General features: G+C 39.7%; 2 protein-coding genes across 2 annotated transcripts in view; both read left to right on the top strand.

The window, feature by feature from the left end:
* Positions 1 to 519, top strand: part of LOC103071308 (zinc finger protein 180-like) — a 52,514-nt gene extending 51,995 nt beyond the window's left edge. The window contains 1 exon segment of the mRNA XM_082931130.1: positions 298 to 519. Within this exon segment, the coding sequence (XP_082787256.1) occupies positions 298 to 519 (222 nt within the window).
* A 4,754-nt stretch (positions 520 to 5,273) lies between these two features.
* LOC103083411 (zinc finger protein 112) overlaps positions 5,274 to 12,693 on the top strand; it is a 30,680-nt gene continuing 23,260 nt past the window's right edge. Inside the window, exon 1 of the mRNA XM_007458559.1 lies at positions 5,274 to 5,278. The gene's annotated coding sequence lies outside the window, so the exon portion shown is untranslated. The remainder of the gene's footprint in view (positions 5,279 to 12,693) is intronic.

Below are 12,693 nucleotides of genomic sequence, written 5' to 3' on the forward strand. Positions count from 1 at the left end.
CTGCTGAAATGTGTTAATTTTCCTTTAATGTGAAATGCTTCTCTTTTTTCCCCCTAAATATCCATATTTCCTTTAAATTCCCACGTTCTGGTTTTTTCTTGGAAAAAAAAAAAATACAAGGTTGAATTTTACCAAAAGAAATAGTGGAGGGAAGGCGGAAGCACTACCACGCAGACCATTCTGGGAGTTGTAGTCTAAAGCAGTTCCACCCCAGACAGGCAGGGCTGTAGACCCATTTGGGAATTCTGGGAAGTGTAGTCCAGAAGCTGCGTGCAATCGACAACACTTCCTCTTCAGGAGTGCGGGGTGCGGCCCCTCTCGGATGGTCTCCGGATCCAGGGAAGTGAGTTGCAGGAACTTCCGCTCCAGGGGAGGTTGCGGCCATCCTACACCATGTGGAGTGGAGACTTGAGTCCCAGCAACTACTCCGCACCTCCTCAGCCTAGACGAGGGACCAACAGTGGCCCGGCCCCCTGCCTTGAGGAAGAGAAGCGATGGTCGGCGGAGGACAAGGGGTAGAGGCATTTGCGCCTCCCTCTCGGCAGAGCCTCCTAGCGTTTGCAGCGGTTAGCGCGTCCCAGGTTGGGGTAATGCATCTCTGGTTTGATGGTCTGTTGGGTTCTGTGCTCCCCCAGACTCTCCTTGACTCGCAATCAGCACAGCCACTCCCTAGTGTTATAACTTTGGGCGAGTTAATCTCTGTGAATCAGTTGCCAGGGTATAATTATATAGTATTTAGTGGGATTGTGAGAGTTAAATGAAATTAATACTTTTAAAACGTGTGGAATAGTAATGGAGCACAGAAAAGGTTGCTTGTTATGGATGCACAGAGTTCTAAGTAAAGCGAATATAACAATGATTAAGTCTGTATGGAAAAAAGTTAATTTCCCTATATTAAAAAGGCAACATACATAAAGGTAGAAGACATAGTAAACTGGGCTGAAAATATTGACCTATTTGACATATATTGACATATATGCTAGAAAATGGTTTAAAATCCTTAACAGGAATCTTAAGATAATGAAGCCTCAATAGGAATATGGATATGAATACAGCAAAGGATATGAATAGTCAAGTTTTTAAAAGAAGCAATCGCTATAGCAAGTAAATACATAGGAAAAATGTGATTAATTATCAAATAAGTGAACATGTTTAAACAAGTAGTTCTTCACTGATTCCTCTGGAATCGTGAGAAATATAATCTAGGCTCTAAGGGTAGTAGCCAACCTTCCGCCTTAGGAGGGCAATAACATGAGGGTTCTGGGAAGTGTAGTCTAACAGCTCTGTAGGCGGCGAACTTCCGCTACAGGGGGCGTGGCTGTGACTAGTATCTTGTCGGGAATTCTGGGAGCGTAACCAAGAATTGTGGGTAGAGTCACTTCCTCCACGGAAGTGAGGTCGTGGCAGCCCTTCTTCTGGAGAAACTCAGGCACGGACGGCAATGCTTCTTTGTTTGGCTGGGGTCAACTGTGACGTGTCCTTGGCCTTATGAGAGGGAATGTGCAGCCAGAGGCAGAGGGTGTGGATGGGCCCTACTGGATTGAGCCTTCTTGAGTGCCACGACTGGTGGTCGAGGGTTGAGTCTCCTGTATTCTGTGTTGTCTGTTCCTAATCGCCCACTGACCCGGCAGCTCTGCCACCTCCTAGGGGTGTGAGATTAAGCAGCTAACTTAATCTGTTTGTGCCTTGCATTCCTTTCCTGTAAGAAGAGGGAAATAATAGTACTTACCTAATAGAGTTGTTTGGAGAATTAAGTGGGATAGTCACAAATAAAAGGTTTAAAGCCAAAGGTAATTGTATCTTTTGGTTAATGTATTTAGTTTACTGAGAAATGTTCAGTTACCTGACAACTTACATGAGCCCAGGAAGAGATGAGCCCCACTTGCAGTGCTACCAGCCCTTTTCTCTGATCCCTGCAGGAATCCAGGCTATTCCTGAATTTCTTCTGGGTTCATTTTCTCTCTGTCTTTCAGAAGAGAGAGAGAGGGAGAGAGAGAGAGAGAGAGAGAGAGAGTGTGTGTGTGTGTGTGTGTGTGTGTCTCTCCAGGATAGTGTGTGAGTTTGTATTCTGTGATTCGTGCAGAAGGGAGACACAGTTCTGATTCCCCAAGCCTCCTTTCCTTTCCCAGCCTTAACTTCTTTTTAAAAAATTAATTAATTAATTTTATTTTTGGCCACGTTGCTGCGCGTGGGCTTTCTCTAGTTGCGGCGAGCAGGGCTACTCTTCGTTGCGGTGCACGGGCTTCTCATTGCGGTGGCTTCTCTTGTTGCGGAGCACGGGCTCTGGGCGCGTCGGCTTCAGTAGTTGCGGCACGCGGGCTCTAGAACGCAGGCTCAATAGTTGTGGCGCATGGGCTTAGTTGCTTCGCAGCATGTGGAATCTTCCCGGACAAGGGCTCGAACCCGTGTCCCCTGCATTGGAAGGCAGATTCTTAACCACTGCGCCACCAGGGAAGTCCCTAGGTGTTTTTGTTGTTGTTGTTTTAATGTTTATTTAGGCCGTGCAGGATCTTTGTTGCAGCATGCGGGATCTGTTTTTTTTTTTTGTTTTTGTTTTTAGTTTTGCGACATGCGGACTCTTAATTGTGGCATGCATGCGGGATCTAGTTCCCTGATCAGGGATCGAACCCGGGCCCCCTGCATTGGGTGTGCAGAGTTTTAGACACTGGACCACCAGGGAAGTCCCTCTTCAGAAGACTCTGATACACATGACTTTAAAATCCTGATACCAAGTATGTGAATCACTGTCGCCCTCTATTGGCAGAGCCTAACATAGACCCAGATGGCAAAGTAAAGAGAATAGCTGCAGATTTCCCTCTCATTCCGGCCCCATAAAGCAATGTAAAGAAGGTTGGGTTTGGAGCTAAGAGATAATTTATTAAATGCATACATGGAAATTTTTAAATTATCTTTTTGTTATTGATTTTTGGCTGAATTTCATTGTATTCAGAAAGCATTTAATTTTATTTCAATATTTTGAAATTTGTTGTTATTCTTTTTGGCGCACCCTATGACCCCTTTCTGTAAATATTTTATGTGTGCTTGAAAAGATATGTATTTTACAGGTATTTCCAACACCTTTTGTTCCCCTAGCCCCAAATGGGTGTCAAGAGTGCTACAGAGCTTCCAGGCTTTTTGGCTCTTTGACTAGACCATCACCCCAGGAGAAAAGCAGCCCCTAATACATGACTCCCCAACTTTTTCTGAATTTTAGTTCACTAACTCTCCATTACCTCGTGTTTTGGTGCCTTCCAACACTTAAAAAAATGTATCCACCTTTCATGTGCCAGATGTTTGTCCCAAATTACCTATTTTATTATTACTGGAAGCGTAAATATACAAAATATTTTCTTTATTTTGTCTAGTGTATTTTTAAATTTCCCTGTCATTTTATCCCCCAAACTTACCTTTTATCAGATTGATCTTCCTTAATACATAAGCTAGGTATTAGGTAAGTATTTTTAAAAACATTTCCTTTTGGGAGGGGTTGTTAAAGAGTCACGTGGTATAATTTCTTTAAATGATCCCCTTCTTTAAACCACTGAGCATTTTCACATAGTGGCTGTTACGTCATTTTTCTTTTACTCCTTAGAGTACTTGCCCAGCATTAGAACTGGTTTCAGTTGGACACTGTATGGGACCTTGTTCAGCTATTTTCAATACCATATTTTCCTTATTCTTGCCAAAAATCTAACCTTTAACCCCCAGTTCACAGAATATATCAAAGTTTCAGGGCAATAAATGCCAGGTCAAAAAAGCCATCGGACAAATGTAGAATGTAAGCAATCCTACATGACAACTGATCTAGTTAGTTCAGTAGGTGAAGGGCATACAAAAAAGGGGAGGGGGAGCTGTTCTAGATTACAAGAGGGTCAAGTGATATAACATTAAATACAATTAATGTACCAGCATAAAGGAAAATAATATGCATTTCTTTTTTAAAAAATTCATTTATTTTTGGCTGTGTTGGGTCTTCGTTGCTGTGCGCGGGCTTTCTCTAGTTGCGGCGAGCGGGGGCTACTCTTCGTTGTGGTCCACAGGCTTCTCATTGCGGTGGCTTCGCTTATTGTGGAGCACAGGCTCTGGGCGTGCAGGCTCAGTAGTTGTGGCACACGGGCTTAGTAGTTGTGGCGCGTGGGCTCTAGAGTGCAGGCTCAGTAGTTGTGGCACACAGGCATGTGGGATATTCCCGGACCAGGGCTCGAACCTGTGTCCCCTGCATTGGCAGGCAGATTCTTAACCACTGAGCCACCAGGGAAGCCCATAGAAAATAATCCGTATTTCTTCCCCAAGAGAAGAGTGGGCAATTAAACTTTCTCTTCTCTTTTTTTATTTCTGCTAGTTTTCTGACAACTTATAGTATTTATGATATCAAGAGCAGGGTGAAAATAGGTGATGTGATACTAGAAGCTCAAAAAATTCAAGATTTCATAAAGGATTTAAAATCCCTTCCCATATTAGAATGTTTTATCTGTATCACTACAGCTCCTTCCATTTGCCTTATGACCCACATTTCATAGTTAGCAATTAAAGCCAAGGAAATGTGGAAAACATCTGCTGCTGCTGCTTTATGCCCTGGTCAGTGGTTGCATCTGCTTCTTGTGGATTCTTGGCATTCGTGTCCATTCTTCTGGATCTTGGAATGAACAGCTCATGGGAGGTAGCAGTGTCAAGAGTTCTAGATGCATTCACACCCATACAGAATAAAAGAAGCAATCCAGTCAAAGTAAGGTTGAGATCCTGTATTCCTTACATTCAGTGCCCAGTGCAGGCAGCACAATTTCCTTTTAGTATTGCATTTTTTGCCTACAAATCGCTTTCTTTATATAATCTATTCCCTTCCTCCCTCCTTCCCTTTCTCTCTTCTTTTTTCACACTTCAAGCTTCTCTAATCTGTCTTTATGGGTAGTTTCTATGAATAGGTAGGTGGATAGGTAAATAGAGTTTGCTCTGGTTGAGTTTGCTTTGTTTTGGTCACGTTTAAAAAAAATTTTTTTTTAAGAAAAAAGGGAGAGGAAGACCAAGCTCGACTAACAGTACAGAGTTGATTCATACTGACTATCCGAAAGAGAATACCGACTATCCAAATACCGTCTACCCAAAAGAGAAAAGGCAGTCTTGCGGAAAGGGCTGCCCCCCAGGAGATTCGGTAATGGCAGCTCAGAAGATCCACAGAATCAGAGACAGTTACGCTCCGAAAAGGCGCCTTTAAGCAAATAACAGAATTGTGTAGTAGAGCGCTCTAGGTTTGGAAGCATTTCGGCTCCAGGAAGACGGGGTTACGAAATTCATTCTGGGACGCTGTGAAGTACAATCCACACGCTCAGTATAACAGCCAGCACTTCCGCCCTGAGAAGGCGACGAGGTGCCTGGGAATTCTGGGAAGTGTAGCCCGGGAACACCGTAGTTGGATAACTTCCGCTACAGGAGGATGAGGCTCTGTCCCTGCTCCCGTTGGGAATTCTGGGAAGCGTAGTCCAGGAGGTCTCTGTAGGCAAAGTCACTTCCGGCCCAGGTACGCGAGGCCGCGGCCTTCTTTCCTCTCGGAAAGGTGAGCCTTCCCTCCCCCGGGCCCCTCTCCCCGCGTCTACACTGACCTTACTTCGCTTTGTTGTGGGCCAGTAGCGACCCGGCGGCCCTCGACCTTGGGGAAGGAATCCATCTGCGGCGAAGGGCGCGGTTGGTGCTCCCTTTGAATGAGCCTCCTGGAGCGTGGGACTGTTGGTACATCCCTGGTTTAGGGGCCCGGGCCAGGGCCGTATGTCTCTGGGGTTGGGGGTCTCCTGGTTCTGTACTTGCCTCCCCCGCTCTTTTCGCGACTACCAGCCCGCGCTGCCGCTTCCTAACAATATATTCGGCGAGTATGTTCATGTCTCTGTCTCCTCTTCTTTAAAGTTGGCCTTAGTGTCTACCTAATAGGGCTATTGTGAGAGTTAAATGAGAATGTACAGGAAAAGACTTAGAACAGAGGCTGGCTTGTGGTTAAAAATCACAAGGTCTCTTGTTACTAGTATTTTTTAATTTCCTGAAAAGCACTCGGTTCCCTGAAAGCTTTTGTGGGTCAGAGCTCCTGCTACAGTGTCCCTGGCCCTTCTCTGATCCCTGAAGGAATTGGGGCTGAACCCAGACTCCTAATTTTTTTAATTAAAATTTTTGGAGAGGATCACTTCTGGCTGTTGTCTGGGATGTGCACTGTGATTTATGTGGGAGTACTGATGAAGTTCTGATTTCTTTCAGCCTCCTTTCCTCTCCCAGCCTTACTTCTTGCAAAAGGCTGCAGTGAGGAGGGAATGACCCTTTGGCCGCAGGCAGCAGAGACTCACCTGACTAGGACTTAGCATCCTTCCTCCTCTTACGTCATCTCTTCGCAGAGGAGAAGACATTTCCATCACTCATGGGCAAAGTCTGCTACAAAGATGCCCTGATATTTGTTGAATAAATGCAGGAAGGGATGGGGGAATACGTGGGCATGAGTAATAATGATAATGTTTAAACATTTAGTGCTAAACATTAATCTAGGAGCTTTATATGAATGAACATACTTAATCCTTGCAAGAGCCCTATGGGAACTGGGGATACTGTTATTCCCATGTTAAAGATGAGGAAACAGACACAGAGCCTGAGTTGTTTATCCTAGGTCACACAGCTAGTAAGAGGCTTAGCTGGGATTTGAATTTAGGTAGTTTCGATCTGCTGCCTTAGTTCTTAATGTGTTTAGTGTCAGGTTGAGAAGGCATGTTTGGATTTTTATAGAGGGTCATGAAAGCTTTGAGTTTTTGATGAGATTTTTTTCAGTTATCTGCAATTTAATTGAGTTTTATTTGAAATAATAGTTCATATTCTGATTATAAAAATAATGATTGCATATTATAGAGAATTAAGAAAATTTATGAAGGATGTAGTACAGGATGTAGAGATAACAATATTAATATTTTAATGTTTTCCTGTTCTGTAGATTTATTTTTGGACTTTTACTTAAGTTTTTCAAAATAGGTATCATAGGTTTTATTTTCCCTTTAAGTTCTTACTGTGGAAATTTACAAACAGAGCCAAATGTAATAAGAATAAAATAATGAACCCCTGTGGAACCATCACCCAAATTCAACCCTTGTTAACATTTGTCAGTCTTGTATCAACACACCCCTGCTCCAACTTTTTTTTGTTTCAGTATTTTATTTTATTTTTTATTTTATTTTTTTTTAAAAGGTATTTTTCAACATCTACTATTTTTTTTTTTTAATTTTTAATTTTTATTTATTTATTTATTTTTTGCGGTACGCGGGCCTCTCACTGTTGTGGCCTCTCCCATTGCAGAGCACAGGCTCCGGACGCACAGGCTCAGCGGCCATGGCTCATGGGACCAGCTGCTCCGCGGCATGTGGGATCCTCCCGGACCAGGGCACGAACCCGTGTCCCCTGCATTGGCAGGTGGACTCTCAACCATGTTTCAGTATTTTAAAGCAAGTCCCCAACATTGAGTCAGTATGATAGTGATTGATTTATTGTTATAATTGCCAAAAATTGATTATCATTCATTGTTTATATCCAAGACCAAGAAAGGGAGATGTTAGCAGCTACTCCAAGGTTTTTATTTTTGCAGCTTGGAGAATGGCACTCATCTGAGAAAGCTAGGGGACACAAGAGCATTGCACTTTAGAGAGGGATGGTTCCAAAGTCCAATGCTCTTTGTTTTCCCGTATACAGTTTGACTTACCTATGTCTTGGGGCTCTTTGTTTCTCATCTCTCTCTTTTCACTGAACTTTCAGAACACTGAAAGTTTTTCTGTTGCTGGGACCATGTCATATTTTTCTGTGTGTGCCCAGCACACAGTACAAGATTGGCAAGGGTTTGGAGTTAGAGTAGCTACTCAACAGACTGCCGGCATCAAGAGTTTGCAGTGCAGAATTCCTGAAATTGGAATTAGGTAACAAAACAGAATAGAAATAACCCATGGAGATGTTCCTTAATCTTTAATGTTGATGAGCTATAGAATCCACCATCTATTTCAGATTGTTGAAATGCTTATGAGCAATTATTTTCATGATCTAAAACAAATTTCCTGAGAAATACATTGATAGAAATGATAACAGCTAATAACATTTATAGATTGTGTTTTATGACTAGGCAGTGTTTCCAGTGACTTACAGATACTAACTTATTTTTCATAACAAACCTATCATTTACTCTCATTTTACAGATGAGAAGCAGGTTTTTTAAAACAATCATCATACAGTAAAATTAACTATTTTTTTCCTGTTTGGGGTACAATTCTATTAATTTTACCACAGGTGTAGATTCGTATAATCACCACTTTCATCAGCCACAGAACAGTTCCATCACACCAAAACATTCTCCTATTTTCCTTTTATAATCACCCCTCACCGCATCTGTAACCACTGGTGACCACTATAACCCTATAATTTCATCTTTTTGAGAATGTCGCATAAATGGCCTTATACCATGTGTAACCTTTTAGGGCTGGATTCTTTAACTCAGCATAATGCGTTTTTTTTAAATGAAAAATTTTATTTGAGCCAAATCGAGGATTATAACCTGGGAACAGCATCTCAGAGAGCTCCAAGAACTTTTCCCAGCTTAATGCCTTTGACATTCATCCTAGTTGTGTATCAGTACTTTGTTTTTATTGCTGATTAATATTACATTTATGGACATACCATCGTTTATCCATTCACCCATTGAAGAATATTTGGAATGTTTCTAGCTTTTGACATTTATGAATAAGCTGCTATAAATATTTGTGTACAGGGTTTTCTTTGCTTATTTTTCTAGCATTCATAACCAGGAATGGGATTGCTGGGTCATATGGAAAATGTATGTTTAACTTTGTAAGAAGTGGCCAAACTGTTCTCCAGGGTATCTACTATTTTGCATTCCTATTAATGATATATGAGAGTACCAGTTGCTCCACATCCTTGTCAGCACTTAGTATTTTCTGTTTTTGTTTTTTTAATTTTAGCCATATGGTAGGCATGTGTTGGTATCTTACTGTGACTTTTATGTACATTTCCTTAATGACCAGTGATGTTCAGCGGATATACCTTTTTTTCAGCTTATTTATCTTCTTTACTAAAGTGTTTTGCCCAGTTTTAAATTGAGTAATTGAGTTGTGTTTTCCATATTGTTGATTTTTGAGAGTTATTCATATATTCTAGATACAAGTCCTTGTCAAGATATGTCCTTTGCAAATATTTTTTCTCAGCCTATAGCTTATCTTTTCATTCTCTTAACAGTGTCTTTTGCAGAGCAAAAGTTTTTAATTTTGATGAAGTCTGATTTATCAGTGTTTTCTTTCATGAATTGTGCCTTTCATGTCTAAGAACTCTGCCTAATTCCAAGTCAGGAAGATTTTTCTCTTATATTTTCTTCTAGAAGTAATGATATCTACTTTTTCATTCATAATATTGGTAACTTTTGTTATCTCTCTTTTATTTTTTGCCACTCTTGCTAGAGTTTTTGTTATGGTAAAAGAAAAACAGCTACTTTTGGTTTCATTGATTTCTATATTTACCTTTATTATTTCCTTTCTTTTGCTTGACTTGGGTTTATTTTGCTTCTCTTTTCTAGTATCTTAAGTGTAACTTATAGGTTTTCTTTTAAGAAAAGAAACTTCTTTTAAGAAGTTGAGCAAATCCCAAACAGGATGAACTCATAGCAATCCAAGCCCAGGCACATTATAATCAAACTGCTGAAAACTAAAGACAAAGAAAGAAACTAGAAAGGAGCCAGAAAAAACTAATACATTACCTTTATGCTCTAGTTGTCATATATTGCATGTATACAACTTGAAAACCCTATAGTGTTATAATTTTTGCTTCCAATGGTCAAATATATTTTAAAGAACTCAAGAGACGAGAAACCTATCATATTTTCCTGGATATTTACTGTTCTGTCGCTCCTCCTTCCTGATGATGCAAATTTCTTTCTTTTATTTCCTTTCAAAGTTTTCCTTCACCAATCCTTTTAGAGCAGGTCTGCTCCCTGTGAATTCTTAGTTCATCTGAGAATATCTTTATTTCACCTTGATTCCTAAATATTTTTCTAAACTGTTATCTTTAGTATACAATTCTGCTTTGACAGTTCTTTTCTTTCACTACTTTAAAAGTGTATTGTGCTACTTCCTTCTGGCCTCATGGATCCTAATGAGAAATCTGGGTTCATTCGAATCATTGTACCCCTGTAGGTAATGCATTGTTCTTCTCTGGCTGCTTTCAAGCAGCATTATCACCTGGGAGCTCTATATAAATGCAGGTCCTTCGGTCCAGTTTCATGCCAATTTATTTAGAATTTTGAAGGTGTGGGACCAAGGCTCTTCCTTTAATAGGAGCCCCAGGTGATCTTTATTTACTTAAAATTGAACAAGTGCTTGTTGAACAGCCTCATTTAATTTTTAACATTTACTGCTTAACCTACATGCAGTAAAATAATTTTTAGTGTACAATTCTGAGTTTTGGCAATTGCATCACACTAAACATTTGTGTGGAATGAAGATCTGCCTTGTTTTAACTTTTGACAAGAATGGAAGTTTATAAAGTAGCTTGGCACTACTTTGGATTCAAACAAAATTAGTTGTCATTGAAATGACTTTACTACAGTATAAGTGCTATTTTTGCCTTCCAGGTTGAATTCATTAAAAAACATCATGAAGTCTGCAGCTAAAGCTAATTTCCAAAGCCATTCAGTATTCAATAATAGTGGTGGAGGGCAGCTTTTCTCACTTAGAAAGCCCGAGATTTAAAATATCACAATAAAACTTTACTGCAGCTCAGCCATTGAACTTCTGGGTGGTAAGGCAAGTCAGGATATTTAGCTTCTGTTTCTGATGAAATTCATGACACTTTTGATGATTAAGTCCATGAGAGTAAATGAAGTTCACTGTTGATGCTACTGCTTCAATAGCACTTGATATATTAAAATATTTTCTGCAGAGTACCAGCTGATGAATAATACAATGAAGAGCCATAGACTACAAACTTACATTTTTACCAGCTTTATAAATTTGTAATCAGTTTTCACACAATCCAGAAGATTACACTTCAGGTTACACTGAATTAGTATGTTTTCAACTTCTTTGAAAATATTTTCACTTGTAGTTGTTCCACGCAGGCTATTCTGGTGACTTACTGATTAGTCACTTCAAACTTGGTAATGATTCCTTCAATAAACAGTTACTGAGCAACATCTGTGACATATGCTGAATTGCCAAGAGCCAAATAAAGTTTATCAGAATTATTTCCCTTGTATTTTAATTGACTATAATATTCCCATTGTATTCAACTCTTTGAGCAACGATTCTTGCCCAAAGTCTAATAATCTTAGAAAAGTTTATTTTTTCAGGACACATTTCTTTGGCTGCCACAGTCAAACATGATTTAATTAACTCATCATTGGTAAATTGCTTTATTTGCTTGGGGCAGAAATAGAAGCTGAATATCTGAATATCCAAAACTTATTTCGGTTGCAGCCTCATTTTCATTATTTTTGTGAAGAATATCTGTTCCAGTGAGACATTTCATTAAAATTTTAAAATTCTTCTGACCAGTGCTTTACTGTGAATTGAGCATATTTGTGATGAATGCTTAGTCTGCTAATGTTCACATATATTGTATTCTTTTAGCATAGCTATGTTGTTGCTGCATAAAAGGCAAAAGGCTTTGCCATCTAATTCTGTAACAAGATATTTTACTTCCAATGTGCCTTAAAAGTGCAACATTTGAAGTCTCTTTTTCTCTTCTTGTTTTGACATGATGAGTATGTGCTAGTAATAAAAAAATTTAAATGTTGTGGTACATCATTACATGTGATACTTAAAAAAACACACGATACTTGAAGTGCTGTTGAGCTATAGCTAGGTCACTGTAATTTGTACTGTGTTTAGCAACAGTATAAAGAAATGAGAGGGGCACATACGGTCTCTGTTGTAACTACACAACTCTGCTGCTGTAGTATGAAAGCAGCCATAGGCAATATGTAAACAAATGAGCATGGTAATGTTCCAATAACACTTTAAGGACATTGAAATTTGAATTTCATGTAATTTTTATGTGTCTTAAAATAATACCTTAAAAAAATTTTCCCAACCATTTAAAAAACTCAGTCCATCTCTAAGAATGTTAAAAAACCATCATTAGCACACAGCCTATACAAAAACAAGCAGTGGACCATAATTGGCCATATTTTGCCAACCCTGATTTTGTCTAGTGTTTTCATGTTTTCAGTTACATCGATTTATGTTTTATGTTTATTTTGAATTTATTGACTTCTGTCTTATGTTTATTATTTCCTTTTTTTCTGTTTGTTTTAGGTTTAATTTATTTGCCCTTTTTCCCCTAGTTCTTAGCTTAGATAATAGATTTAAGACTCCTTCTCTTTTCTAATATATACATCATTGAATACATTTTTAAAAATAATATCTGCTTTGGCAGCATCTCATACATTTTGATATGTTGTGTCTTCATTTTCATTCCATTCAAAATATGCTCTTTCTTTCTTTGGCTGCACTGGGTCTTAGTTGTGGCAGGCAGGCTCCTTAGTTGCGGCAGGTGGGCTTCTTTAGTTGCAGCTCGAGGGCTCCTTAGTTGTGTCTGGTGGGCTTCTGAGTTGCGGCTCACCAGCTCCTTAATTGCGGCATGCAGGCTCCTTGGTTGTGGCATGTGAACTCTTAGTTGTGGCAT

The sequence above is a fragment of the Lipotes vexillifer genome, unplaced genomic scaffold (genome assembly GCF_000442215.2).
Source record: "Lipotes vexillifer unplaced genomic scaffold, Lipotes_vexillifer_v1.1 scaffold371, whole genome shotgun sequence".
NCBI lineage: Eukaryota > Metazoa > Chordata > Mammalia > Artiodactyla > Lipotidae > Lipotes > Lipotes vexillifer.